The 14,752-nt window shown below is 43.9% G+C and overlaps 1 protein-coding gene across 3 annotated transcripts in view; it reads right to left on the bottom strand.

Moving 5' to 3' along the window:
• Positions 1 to 14,752, bottom strand: part of CNKSR2 (connector enhancer of kinase suppressor of Ras 2) — a 548,762-nt gene that overhangs the window by 43,892 nt on the left and 490,118 nt on the right. For all 3 annotated transcript variants that reach the window (XM_075589347.1, XM_075589348.1, XM_075589349.1), the window contains 2 exons: positions 14,370 to 14,470; positions 13,324 to 13,846 (listed from right to left, as the gene is read on the bottom strand). In XM_075589347.1, the coding sequence (XP_075445462.1) occupies positions 13,324 to 13,846; positions 14,370 to 14,470 (624 nt within the window). The remainder of the gene's footprint in view (positions 1 to 13,323; positions 13,847 to 14,369; positions 14,471 to 14,752) is intronic.

Raw genomic sequence — 14,752 nt, 5'->3', positions numbered from 1 at the left:
GTAAGTATTCATCCTGAATGTTCAGACAGATCCCTTATATCCTAGTGGCTTAATTTCTCCCAGGGTTGCCAGCTCTCCTTTTCTCTGGCACCATCCTCATGCGTTCCCTTCCTCTTACTTAGTGCGACTTGTGAGCCCCCCCATCGGCCTATTAGAAATTCTTACAAGCCACAATGAATTCCTTTATAAAATATTTAATCAAAATTTTACAAAGTAAGATACACAAACATAAATCTGATTTTCACGTTTGCCTTGGGATACAAAACAGATAAAACATACAAAAGGGACAGATTCAGCAATTACAAACATGTTTGAAATGTGATACTCTAGAGAAGTTCAGTGTTATGATAGTGCCGTGGATTTAAAGGGAACCCAGAAAGGGCTAGGCAAGAGAATAAAAGGTCCATCTGTTTATTAAGCAGAAATCTAAAAAGGTGATCAGAATTGGTATGTATATGCTATTGTGGGTGTTAGTAAGCTATTTCTGTAACTGGGTCACTTAGAATATAATGTTAATTTTTGAAGATGAAAAATAATATGCCTGGAATCCACGAATAACCATCAGGAAGAGCCACTCAAAATCACAATGTTGGGTGGTTGTCAGTCATGTATAGTTACATGACAGAACAAAACACGAAAGAATGTGGTAGTGTGTCTAGTTTAACAGGATGAGACTGTGTAGCGGTACCATAAACAATATACAGTATTCATAGTCAAGGATTGGCACTAACATTTGTTGGGCAATGTCTTTTATAGCCAAGTCATTTAGGCTTGACTTTAATAAATGTTGCCCAACTGGACATATTTTTGATGCCTGATTATTAACATGCATACAAAATGTTGTTAGGTGGGTGTCAAATTATGTGCACAACATGGAAGATAATTGGGGCAGTATTAAGCTCTGTCCATTTAAATAGCATCCTGCCTATATATAAACATTATTTTCTTTGGAAAATCCAGTTTTTACCTTCATATAATTTTTAGGTTTACGTTTTTTTTTTCTTCTTAAAGGTTTTGGGTGTTTGAAGTGTGTGTGTATAATAGTGCAAAATAGAAAGTCAAGAGAGCACACCGGAATAATGGAAAAATATATTATACGTTTATTGTATACCAAAACCTTCATCAGAACTCTAATGGTCCTGAAGGACCAAAACTTTGGTACACAACTGTGATGTGTAATAAATGTGCAATTTATTTTTTCATTTTTCCTGAGTGCTCTGGACTTCTCATTTTGTCTGTAATTCTCTGTGCAAGGGCTGTGTGCACATACAGATGCACCCATAGTACTATTCTCTTGTCAATTTGGTATACTGCTGTGAATAGCTCTGTCTTTCCTCTGCAGTGTATTGGATTGTGTCATTAACATACATGTGTACAGACACCGTTTTACAAACGGAGGGCATGTCAGTTACAGAGAAAAGCAAATGGAGCTGGGGTAGCGCATTTAGTGCTCCTCAAGTTATATTTAAATGAACCGAGTGACAGCCAGAGACAAATACAGTTCATATTTCAACAATGAATAGGCACAAGGGGGATATTTGGCATTGAGTTGAGCAGCTGCCCCAGTGGTCTGGGTGATATAAACGGTCAAAACTGGTCATAAAAATCTTATATTTTTTTTGCACTGTATATCAAGATGGTTAGCACATATGTGGCATGCTACAGCTGACTTTTCAATAAGTCTTATAAGGGCCATGTATCAAGTTTCTAAAAAGCGTGCAGACCAGATACTTATACAGTATGCATCAAGTATAAAAAAAATACCAATATAACAGTATGTTGATAAAACAAAACTGATTATCATTTATTTTCACAATATTACCGTAAACAACTTTCATATATATATACTTTCATTTGTTTATACTTGTTATGTTGATATACTTTCATTTGTTTGTTTCTCATGTTATAAAACTCAATACCAAACAAATAAAAAATAAAAACTTAACACCGTCCTATCTTTGCCTCAGCACAGACCTGTTAGGCAGTGACATTAACTCATGCAAAGCATGATAAAGCCATTATAAGATGTGTCAAGTAACTTGTTTTCTCAAAGTCTTGCCTATTGCTTCATACAGTACAGTATGTTACTGTAAGCACTACTCAAGGTGTGTGGCTGTATTGCTGCTCTGTGTCAATTTAAATGATAAAAGGCTTTATGTGTGTGCAACATTTAGCCCTGGACTTGTTTTTAAATATCATTTGCTAGTACAACCTGGAATGATTGATTTAAACCAACTGGACCGTATGTTGACTGAAATATCCATTCCATATTATTAATCCCGGGTGATAAAGTTTTACTTGGACCTGCCGGTTTGTTGCAGCAAGAAGATTCACTATTCATATGAAATAAGCCAGAGCAGCCATGTTAATGACTTTTCAAATAAGGTAGTTTGTACAGTATGCACTAAATACATTTGGAGGCCATTATGACTGGGCCACTCTCCACTATTATCTGTTTGCTTTTTTGTGTTGCATGCAAACATTTTTAAATTTAAAACCAAGACATTTTACCGAGACAAAAAAGAAAATGTACTATTTATATTAACTGAAGTTCACCATCTCACCGAGAACATTTTAGCACACTCATTGGAACTGGCTTCAGTGTATAGAAAACATCAGTTGGGAAATACTGGAAGTTTGTCCCACTGTAGAAAAACAAGCTGATGGTTGCAACTTTACCCGAAACAACCAAATTAACCAGCCAATATAAAACAAGTGCACATGCTGCACATAATGCGCCACAGTTACGACTTTAACGTTGATGGACAGATTACAAATGTAAAGTAATTAAACTCTCCAAGAATCATAACTCCAGATTTTAAAAAGTCTACATTAAAGTAGCAAAACATTTTTTTGAATAAATCAGTTGTATAGTATTAAATGCCGAGTGCATTTTGCCCCAACTCCTAATGCCATTTTTAATATTTTTTTTAATTAACTGATGTTTCGTTGCTATAGCAAACACCCCCTTCCTAATTTGAAACAGGCTTTTGACAAACCTTTTTGAGTGCTAACCTTTGGCAACAAAGTGTCACAAATGGCTCTGTTGCTGTTTTCCAAACAGCAGACTTTGTATTGTTCTGAAAGCTGTAGCAAAAATGTGTGACACTTAGTGATATAATGTTACATTGCAGTTGTATCATTTCAGAGACTGCAGCACAGAGTCAGAAGGTGACACACAAGCAGAATATTGATCAAAGGAGAAGGGATCAATTGGCAGCTTAGATAATGGTCTCTCATTAAAGCTATTTACATGCTGTATATTGTAAAAAAAAAAAAAAAAAAAAAAAACATTTAAAAAAAATGAAACCAGGATTGCTGCTTTGAGATGTCTTAAAAATCAATGGTAGATCAGGGTTTAAAAAAAAAAAAAAACCCTCTACCCCTTCCCCCCCCTCCCCTCACAGTGAATCAAGGAAAAGGTTAATCTGACTTATGTATGTTCATGCAATGTAGTCAACTCAGGACCTAAAGTGCCCAGAACACCTATGTGTCACTAGACCTGCTGGTCAGTTGAAAGATGCTTTAGGAGCACTGTTTAAACACTGTGGGGCTTATGCAGAGAGGATCGAAATGGAAATTGCGCCATCTTCTGGCCAAAAAACTCGCCAGAAAACCTTTTACTCCCGAGAAAATGGCGCGATTTTTAAAATCCGCCAGAACAGTTTTCTGAAGTGTAAAAGTCGCCAAACACGTGGCGAGAACCTGGAACTCGCCATGCTAATATAGCGTGCAATTCCAGAAGGACCGAAGCGCTGGAACGCGCCATTCTGCCCTATAATATGGCGTGTTCCAGGTCGCCAGAAATACTTGGCAATTTGACTACCATCTGCTAAAAGAAGGTAAAGGCGCTTTCTGCATACGGCCATAATTTATGCCAAATCTGTGGCTATTTTATTGCCGTTTTCCCAGTAAATCACGATCCTCTCTGCATAAACCCCTGTATATGCCTATGACATTGCCCCTGTCTTCCCACCACACCCCCTTTCCCCCCTCCCCCCCCTCACCACGACTCAAGAAAATAGTTTACCTGATTCCTCTATGTACATGCAATGCTGATCTCTCATGCCCTAAAGTATTCATAATGCCTTGGTGTCACTAGACCTGCTGACCAATTGAATTAGGACATAGGAGCTTTCCGCCAAACCTGCATATGCCGTTGACATTGTCGTTTGCCCCCGTTAATCCCCGCCTCCCTCCCCCCAACCACTCCCCCCCTCCCCCCACCACTCCACCCCCTCTCCCTCTCCCCCCGCAGTGAATCAAGGAAAAGGTTTATCTGATCTATGTATATTCACACAATGTTGTCCACTCAGGACCTAAAGTACCCAGAATGCCTATGTGTCAATAGACCTGCTGGTCAGTTGAGATATGCTTTAGGAGCATTGTTTAAACTCTGTGTATGCCTTTGCCATTGCCCTCTGCCCCTGTCACCCCCCCTCACTGAGCCAAGGGAAGAAAAGGTTTATCTAATTCATGTCTGCACAGGCAATGTTGATCTCTCGTGACCTAAAATGTCCAAAATACTTATGCGTCATTAGACCTGCTGATTAGCTGAAAAATGCTCTAGGAGCCCTGCCTAACCCTATATCTGCCTCTGACATAGCCGTCCGCTCCTGTCAATCCCCCGTCCCCCTGCCTCAAGCAACGAGGTTGTTGGACCTCGTATCCCAGTCTCGCCTCATGTTTGGCGACCCGGAAAGTTCTCCAGGGGTTTTTGCCCCCTTCCCTTGTCACCACGGTGTCAAGCAAAAACTCTTTGGGCTCCCAGACAGCCCACATTCTTTCTCTCCCCCATGTGTCCACCCTCCCCCTCTCTCCCCCCCTTCTCTAGCCCTGACCACTCTCAGAGGTCCTCCCAGGGACTGCACGATGGCTCCCCACCCCCCTGCTCAGAGGACCCATCCACCCCGACATGGGAATCACTCGGGGCCCGGGGTTTGCCCCCAGGAACCATTGCCCTACCTAATGGCGTCAATTAAAATCATCTCCCTGAACGTCAAGGGCCTTAAATTCAGTTAGAAAGCGCAAACTAGCTCTCCAAGAGCTAGAAAAAAAAAACAAAGGCGATATAATATGTATACAGGAAAACCACTTCAATACCCCAGATCCGGCTAACACATTCAAACACACTTTCCCCCAAGCGTTCTTTGCATCCTCCCCAAACAAGAAACGAGGTGTAGCCATACTGATCAAGAATAACATCCCCTTCGCCCCAACAAAGGTACTAAAAGACCCTGAAGGACGATACTTGTTACTACAAGGTACACTGTCAGGATCCCCCATCTCCATACTGAATATATATGCCCCTAATGACAATCAAATCCAATTTCTCCAGAACCTACTTAGTTCACTAGACCAATCTGTATTCTCCTCGCTACTGCAAGTTGGAGACGCCAACATGGTCCTTTGCCCAGACCAAGACAAATCCACTCTGCCCACGACACCACACACTGCCCAGACACAGAAAAAGGCCAAAAAGTTCTGTGAAATTCTGAGAAACTACTCACTGTCGGATATCTGGAGGGCCCAGCACGTAGGCCAGAGGGACTACACGTTCTTCTCAGCTCCTCATCAGTCTTACTCGCGGATTGACTACTTTCTAGGTACCAATAATGTTCTCCAGGCATCCTCCCATTCCAACATAGGCCCAATTACCTGGTCAGACCACGCCCCTGTCGAACTCACCCTCTCTCTGCCTTTCGTCAAAAGCTCTGCGTACAAGTGGAAACTGAATTACTCATTCCTTAACGACCCCCAGGTGATTAAAACAATCAAACAGAAACTAAACACCCTTTTCCAAATAAATAGCGGTTCGGTCTCAGCAGCAGCAATGCTCTGGGAAGTGCACAAAGCTACCATCAGGGGAGACCTTATTTCACTAGCCTCCCATAAGAAGAAAATGAAACTCAAAGCGCAAAAAGCACTCACAGAGAAGATCCTGGCCCTAGAACTCCTACATAAGCAGACCCCATCAAAAAAAAGTGTTCAGAACCTTAGATAAAACAAGAACAGAACTTAAACTACTGCAGCTTGATGAGGTAGAGAGGGCGCTGAAATGGACTAACCAAAAGTTCTACGACAGGGGCAATAAAGCAGACAAACTCCTGGCCTCAAAACTTAGAGGCGTAAAAGCCAAAGCCCAGATCACAAAAATACGCACCAGAAAACGGGCAACTAACCTACAACGAGAAAGAAATAGCGCAGGAATTTGCAATGTTCTACGAAGAACTTTACAACCTCCACCCCCCCCGGCGAGGACCAGGACAGTGCCAAAATAGCCGCAGAATACCTAACTCAATGCAATCTCCCATCCCTTTCAGCAGAAGAGCTTGAGTTCCTTAATCAAAAAATAACTCAGGAAGAGCTGTTCCAAGCCATTAGCTCTCTCAAAATAGCTAAGACACCGGGCCCAGATGGGTTCTCTAATGCATATTATAAAAAGTTCGCAGCAACCCTCTCCCCTTACCTATTGGATATGCTCAATTCTTTCTTAGATGGGGAACCAATCCCAGGTACAATTTCGGCCGCCAACCTTGCCATTATCCACAAGGAAGGAAGGGATCCACTACAATGCGGTAGCTATAGACCGATCTCCCTACTCAACACACACCTCAAGCTTTTCAGCAAGATCCTAGCAAACAGACTGAACCCTATTCTCCCCAGATTGATTCATATAGACCAAGTGGGCTTTGTGTCAGGAAGACAGGCCTCTGACAACACCCACAAAATTATCGATATCATAGACCACGTCCACCTTAACAAGTCCCAGGCCATGATCTTAAGCCTCGATGCCGAAAAGGCATTTGACCGAATCAAATGGTCCTTTCTCGACCAAACCATGCTTCGGTTTGGCTTCTCGGGACCGTTCCTAGAGGGGGTGCGAGCCCTCTACAACAACCCCATCGCCCTCCTAAAACTCCCGGGCGGGCACTCCAACCCAATAACAATCAAAAATGGAACCAGGCAGGGTTGCCCTCTATCCCCTCTACTATTTGCCATATCGATAGAACCATTAGCAGCCCGGATCAGAGCCAAACCCAGCATAAAAGGCATCCCAATTGCAGATAAGGAGTATAAAATCTCCCTCTTTGCCGATGATGTCATCTTGACCCTGGCTGACCCGCATACCTCCCTTCCCAATCTGCAGAGACTGTTGGACCAATTTAGTCTAGTGTCCGACTATAAAATTAATACGGACAAGTCCGAAGCGCTCAATATTTCCCTCCCAGACCCTATATGGAGACTTCTGCAAGCCAACTATAAATATAAATGGAATAACTCCCACATTAAATACCTAGGAATAAAAATAGCTAGCTCATACAGCTCTCTATATCATGCTAATTACCCACCCCTGTTCCGCCAGATCAAAAGAGACCTGGAGACTTGGCATACCCACCAGATCTCCTGGTTTGGAAGAATTGTGTCCACTAAAATGAACATCCTCCCCCGCTTACTCTATTATTTTCAAACCCTCACAGTCCCAGTCCCGCTAGTAGAACTACGAAATTTGCAGGCTCATATCCTCCGTTTTATATGGAGGCAGCGCAGACCAAGGGTGCCGAGATCGGTGCTGCTGGCTTCCAGGACGAGAGGGGGCTTGGGGGCCCCGGACGTGGTCAGATATTACCAGGCGGCCCAGCTGAGGCAGGCTGCAGTCTGGAATAATCCCCCAACCTCCAACTGCTGGTTGGCGATAGAAACCCACCACGCGGCCCCCACCCCCCTCCCGGCCTTACTATGGTCTCAGGCTCACAAAGAAAGGAGGCCCCTGAGACTTGAGCTTGGGGCGATGAGGTTCACATGGTCTACTTGGACTAAAACCAAAGGGAAACATGGCCTAGCTTCATCCCCCTCACAACTCACCCCCATCTTCGGGAACCCAGACTTCACACCCGGGTGCTCCCGTACCCAATTTGGTCAATTCCAGGACCTAAACATCAGAGTGGTTGCTGATATGCTGGAAAGCGATGAGGTTCTGTCCTTCCAAGAGCTCAAAAACAAACTCTCCTCCCCAGACCTCCCCATCTTCAAATACCTTCAGATAAGGCACTTACTGAGAGCCCTATCCCCAAACCATAAATTCCCAGCACGCACCAGATTCGAAACCCTCTGCCTAAAGAAGGAATACCAGAGAGGATTAATCTCCGAAATTTATAGAATAATAGAGGCCTCCCCCCCCCCTCGCATTCGTATATGCAAAAATGGAGTGCTGACTTAAACATCCCAATTGATCTGGAAGACTGGGAGGATATCTGGGAAGCAGCCACCAAAAAATCAATTTGTTCTATCACAAAAGAAAATATATACAAAATCCTATTCCAATGGTACCTAACCCCGAGTAGACTGAGCCAGATCTTCCCAGGCACTACGGATGTGTGCTGGAGAGGATGTGGTCAAAGGGGGGACATGCCCCATATTTGGTGGGCATGCCCAGAGATCCAGAGGTTCTGGACCAGGATCCAGAGTCTCTTGATTGAAACCCTAGGACTGGAGGTCCCCCTGGACCCCCTGACGTACGTGCTGGGAAAAACAATTGATGACCTCCCCGCCCCTTTGGCCAGACTGACCTCGGCGATCCTAACGGCCGCTAGATGTTGTATCGCGGCGGCCTGGAAACAAATAAAAGCCCCCTCCAGAAGAACAGTAATAAAGAGAATAGATATGGTCATGAACATGGAGAGACTGACAGGCATGCTGAAGCAGAGAATGCCTCAATTCTACAAAACCTGGGAACCCTGGCCAGGCTCAGGCGCTCCGTCACTATTACAAGCCCTGGTCCAACTCTGATTCCCCTGGGCTGGGGGGCCCGGGTGTCCCACCCACCACAATCCTCGCTCCCTCTCCCTTCTCCTCCTCCCCTCCCTCTCCCCCCCTTCATCCCCATGTCGTTCCCAACTATCCACCGACCCTCGTCGTTCCCTATCTTTTCACTACAAAAAAGAAGAAAAAAGGTTTATTGAGTGTCTCAAAGTACTTCACTGTAGTATGCTACAGTATGTCCCAAAATTACTTACCATGCTGTGAATGTTATCTTTATTTTCTACATGTATGTACCTTGTAAGCCGCCAATAAAGAAAAAATAGATTGTTTACAGAAGTCACATAATTATATATACAGTATGCATATTCCACAACAGGTAATAAAAAGACAGTTACACATGAGAAAAGAATAACATGCACTGCTATTGTTCGCTTTAGTTAGTGGTGTGATGCCAGTCTCATGGAGTATCTCCTGGATGGGAACTGTTTATACTTTTTCTCACTAAATCATTATATAAATGACTTAATAGGCTCACAAATACAAGTATTATCAGTGACATAATACAGCACTAATGAAAAATGGAAAAGTACCACAACTGGCAGTACCATGCTGCCAAAGACAAAGGTCATTATACTCTGTTCATATTACTCGACCTCTCTGCAGCATTTGATACTGTTGACCCCCAGCTTCACATTCTCCATACGCTTGGATTTCGTAACAAAGCTCTATACTGAATCTCCTTTTACCTCTCCCATTGTACTTCCAGTGTCTCTTTTGCTAACACTTCCGCCTCCTCTATTGATCTCTCTGTGGGGGTACCCCAGACTAGTGGTGTACCGAGTACCCGGAATTACCTGGTACCCGGCGTTTTTTCAGCTACCCGGACCCGGCAACTGAGAAGTCGGGTAATGTCAGGGTAGCTGAAAATAAACAAATCACTTACTTGCAGCCAGCGACGGAAGACATCTATGGGCTGTTATGTACAGGATGCGGCCGTGTGGCCGCGCGTTCCTATGCGAACGCGCGTGCACGTGCCGCATGCTTTTCCTGTATATAGTGTCGGGAGCTGCAGGTAATGTATATATGTGTGTATGTGAGTGTATATGCGTGTATATGTTGTGTGAGTGTAAGTAAGATTTTTTTAAATTAAAAAAAAGTTTAATAATTTTTTTTTTTACTTCTGCAGTTATTTACCCCCCCACACACAAACACATCCATACAAACACACATCCACGCATACATGCATACATACATACACACATATACATACATTTGAGCGCAGGCAGCGGCGCGAAAAGATTAATTTCTTCATCTTTGCCGCTGTCTGTCGGCTCCCCTCTCCCTGCCATTGTGTTTTATCCTTGAAAAAGAACGCTGCGACGTTCGAAATGCATTGGATGGGTCTTTTGCCACATTAAAGTGCCCTTTTAATCATTTTTTTGTCTTGGGTTCTTCCTGCTCCGTTTGTGCTGGTGCGCTTTTTGGTCTCCCTTTCCTCTATAGAAAGGCTGACTGATGTCAGCCAACTAAAAATCCGCACGCGCGCACAGCGTAGCGCGCGCCCGCCACTATAAAACGGGCCTGGGAGAAGCAGAAATCCATTACACAGCACAGCAGCAGGTAGCAGTGTGAGCCAGGGAACCACGTGATCGGAGCAGGAGCGTTCATATTGGACAGTCGTCTGTCCAATAGGAATGCTCCTGCTCATTCCCCGGCTCACACTGCTATCTGCTGCTGTGCTGTGTAATGGATTCTGCTTCTCCCACGCCGGCTGAAGACACTTTGAATGCTGACACCGCCACAGGACCTCTGCTTCTCTTCATAGATGTCGCCACGGTCTTCCTCCACCCTGCAGGTATGTGCCAACCGGGTAACCGATACAACACAACCCCAGACCTCTTTTCTTTTCTCTTCACACACACTTTCTAGGTGACCTAATCACATCTCTTGGGTTCAAATATAACCTCTATGCTGATGATACACAAATTTATGTTTCAACCCCTGACCATACACTTGCTGTACAGTCTAAAGTTTCTGAATGTCTCTCTGCTATATCATCCTGGATGGCCCTGTGCCGACTTAAACTTAACATGGCAAAAACAGAGCTCCTCATATTTCCTCCCAAATCTGGTCCTCCTTCCAAGCTACTGTTGTAGGTACTATCGTACACCCAGTAGCACAAGCATGCTGCCTAGGGGTCACACTCGACTCATCTCTCACATTCAAAAGGTAGCTAAAACCATTTTTTCCTCCGCAATATTACAATGATTCGCTCTTTCCTCTGTTGCTCAACTGCTAAAACTATGACACAGGCCTTCATTATCTCCCGTCTCGATTAATGTAACCTCCTGCTGTCCGGCCTTCCTGCCTCTCACCTGTCTCCCATACAATCTATCCTAAACGCTGCTGCCAGAATCACTCTACTCTTTCCTAAATCTGTCTCAGCGTCTCCCCTGCTGAAATCCCTCTCCTGGTTTCCTATCAAATCCCGTATCACACACTCAATTCTCCTCCTCACTTCTAAAGCTTTACACTCTCCTGCTCCTCCTTACATCTCAGCCCTAATTTCTCGCTATACACCATCCTGACTCTTGCGTTCTGCTCAAGGATATCTTATCTCTACCCCTTTTGTTTCTAAAGCCCTCACCAACCTTAAACCTTTCTCACTGACTGCCCCACACCTCTGGAATGCCATTCCCCTCAATATCCGACTACCGCCCTCTATATCCATCTTTAAAACACACCTGCTTAACGAAGCATATGAGTAGCTCTGTGGCTGATACTTTACACCTCATACAGTACATAAACCTTGACCCCTTGCTGGCGCACTTACCAGAATGTCTCCTACTGTCTCTGTACGTTCTTCCTACCTACCAATTAGATTGTAAGCTATTCAGAGCAGGGACTCCTCTTCCTAAATGTTACTTTTATGTCCGAAGCACTTCTTGCCATTATGTGTTATTTGTATTACTTGTTATATATATGATTGGCACGTGTATTACTGCTGTGAAGAGCTACAGTAAGTACATTAATGGCGCTATATAAATAAAGACATACATACATACAACTACATTTGTCCAAAATGTACAGCAACAAATGTCAGACAACAATACTTCAACAAGCTGTGGTGATGTGCTTAGCTTAAGCATAGCTTATAAAACCATTACTCATTACCCAAGAACCATGGCATATTGGCAACTATTTGAGAGAATCGCAATGCACCTCTAAATGCGTACAATAAATAAGGGTAATGCACAGGGCCGTCGACAGGGGGGGGGGGGGACAAAAGGTAAAGGTGTCCCGGGCCCGCTGGGGGAGCCCGGTGGTGCAAGTTGGCCCCAACCTCTGGCCAGGCCCGGCTGCCGGTTGTCTCGCAACCGGGCCTCGGCTCTCTCTCAGATGTCTGCAGGCCTCTATCACTGTCCCACGCCGACGGGCTTCTGTGACATCAGCACACCATAAATAGGCTGACCCAGCATCGGGCACGCGACGGCATGGAGGGAGGCCTGTTGAGCGCCAGCTCGGCCTGGGAAAGAAGGATAGAAGCCTGCAGTGAGGGAGAGCCAGGGCCGTGAGAGGACCAGCAGCCGATGAGAGGGGAAGGAGAGAGGGGGAGAGGGAGGGCGAGTGAGGAAAAGAGGGAGTAAGAGTGAGACACAGGGGAGAGAAATACATGCGAGGTGTGAGGGGGTTGACTGAGGAAGAGGGAGTAAGACGGAGGGGAGATAAATACATGGGAAGAGGGTGGGAAATAGAGGGGACTCATGGGGTGTGAAATGGGGAGGGGAGGAGTTCGCAATACCGCCGGGACAGGACCCCGGGAAATCCTGGAATTCTCAAACCCCACTATTTAAACCAGAATGATTGGATTGTAAAATATTTCTTGTATGTTTCTTTTAATATTTTACCTGTAGTCTATTTGTGATTGTAGTCATATCTGAAGAAACTTTTTGAAGACTCATGCATAAGAGCACTCTTCATGTTGGTCCAATAAAAGGCATTGTAATGCAACTCATATTATTTAGTACAGAACAGCTATGATGAAACCAAAATGGTGTCACTGAATTCCAGATTCTGCCTAATATGACAACCAACTTCTTTCAATTGATACATTTAGAAGCATCTCCATTCTGTGTGTTACCATTGTTAGTGATGGTTTGAAGAAGTGATTAAATGGACTTCCACGTCTAGGTCACTAACAAACTTAGTTCGGCTACCTCCGAAATGAGGCAGTTCTGTGCTTCTCACTGAAAACCAAGTTCTATAAATGTGAACCCCAGTGTCCCTATTACAGCAGTAAGGTATTCCAAAACTTTCCAGACTTGTGTGAGCATTTGTTTTTTAATCAGTAGACCAATTGTGTCACTCACTAAGCAGTAGTAGCCGTTTCCCATTAACACAATGTACTGTAATAAATGGTTCTAATAAAATGATGTTATCGATCAACATCAGCTATTACTGCTTCGTGATTGACCCCTAAGCATTGTATTCGACATACAGTATGCATTGAATGCATAAAAAGCTTGTGCATCTAATGTACAGACAACATGTAATACCTACTTGCTTCTTCTGCCTTTTCTGCATCTTCATAAGTTCCTTCCCCTTGTGCTTCCTTTTTCTGTGTCGATTCCTGTGGTTGATAAATACTCATTGGTGACAGTGGAGCACAGTGGCTCAAACCACCATCTCGTGGGAGAGTAAAGCTGCGTGGTTTCGCCCCACGGCTATTTAGCACTTGCAATTTGTTGCCCTCAACCAAGGGAAATGGGCCATAGTGATCTTGTAGGTGGCACTTCTGAGCTGGAAGGGTGGACTGCCGCCTGTGGTCTGGGGAGACCACAGTTGGGTCAGAGAACACAGAGTCCTCCAGAGGCAGAGTCTGAAGGTAATGAATTCCTGAGCTGGTTAGTGGGGTCTCAATTAAATCCTGCCAGGAGCGTCGCTGGCTGGCAGTTTGACGGACTGGAGAATCTGTGGTGCTCCCTGCTGCCTCATGACGATACTCCTCGTGTGAGGACTGGGAGGTTTCTGTGGAGGACAGCCTGCTGTGTTTTGGTTCCACAAAAGGGCTGGCACAGCTCATCTGTAAACACAAAAATGAGTGTTAACAGTTCAAGATGATCTGTACTAGCATAAAAAAAACACTGACCTTTTAACGTTTTGTGCTATTTGAGTAAGTCAATAATGGGAGTATAGCTTGACAAAGTACAAGCTGATCACTGCTGACATAAAGCAATCACATATGTGTTAGCATACTGGTGGAGTTCTAGGATACTTGTGAGGGTCAACAATGCATAAAGATATTTATTAGGTACAGTATAACAACATTGCATAAAATAACAGGGAATATAACTAATCATTGTGACTTTAACATAGCTTTGCCAGGTGATTTTACTTCATAGTGAATTAGGTACATACAGTATGTGCTCATCTTTGGCCTATTTCATGAGTTGTCAATTACTCGTTATTTGTATTGAACAGATAAAATCATCATCACACTATATAGAGTAAGCCATTAATTACACTTTACCACCATGTCTCTCAAAAACAAAAGAATGCATGTTAAAATGCTTTATTTTGAAGGTGTAATTTTAAGCAGTGCTTACCGAGACCGGCCTTGGGTAAGTGTCATAAGGTGGTGGCGGGCTGTCCTGTTTGGGTGTGGATGGTGTATCCACGTCTTCTTGATCACTCTCACTCCAATAATCTATAAGTAATTACACAGATACATCATTTCTCCTCCAATAGTAAAACTCTGCAATAAAATCAATCTGCCAGGAAGGCCAAATAATGCATTGCAGTGAACACTACACACACTAGTTCAGGCATATACATTGAGGTTTTTCAATACTTGTTGTTTTGCTAGTGGAAGTTTTGTTCTCTGAGATGCTCAACAGATGTGGCATTTTGCGAATATCAGCTGGGTACACTTGGTACAACAATATTGCTCTTTTTTGGAAATACTTAATTTTTGCATATCGGAACATCT

Source organism: Ascaphus truei, chromosome 3 (assembly GCF_040206685.1).
Source record: "Ascaphus truei isolate aAscTru1 chromosome 3, aAscTru1.hap1, whole genome shotgun sequence".
NCBI lineage: Eukaryota > Metazoa > Chordata > Amphibia > Anura > Ascaphidae > Ascaphus > Ascaphus truei.
Note: the sequence above shows the minus strand (reverse complement) of the source record. Positions and strands in the feature narration are given on the sequence as shown.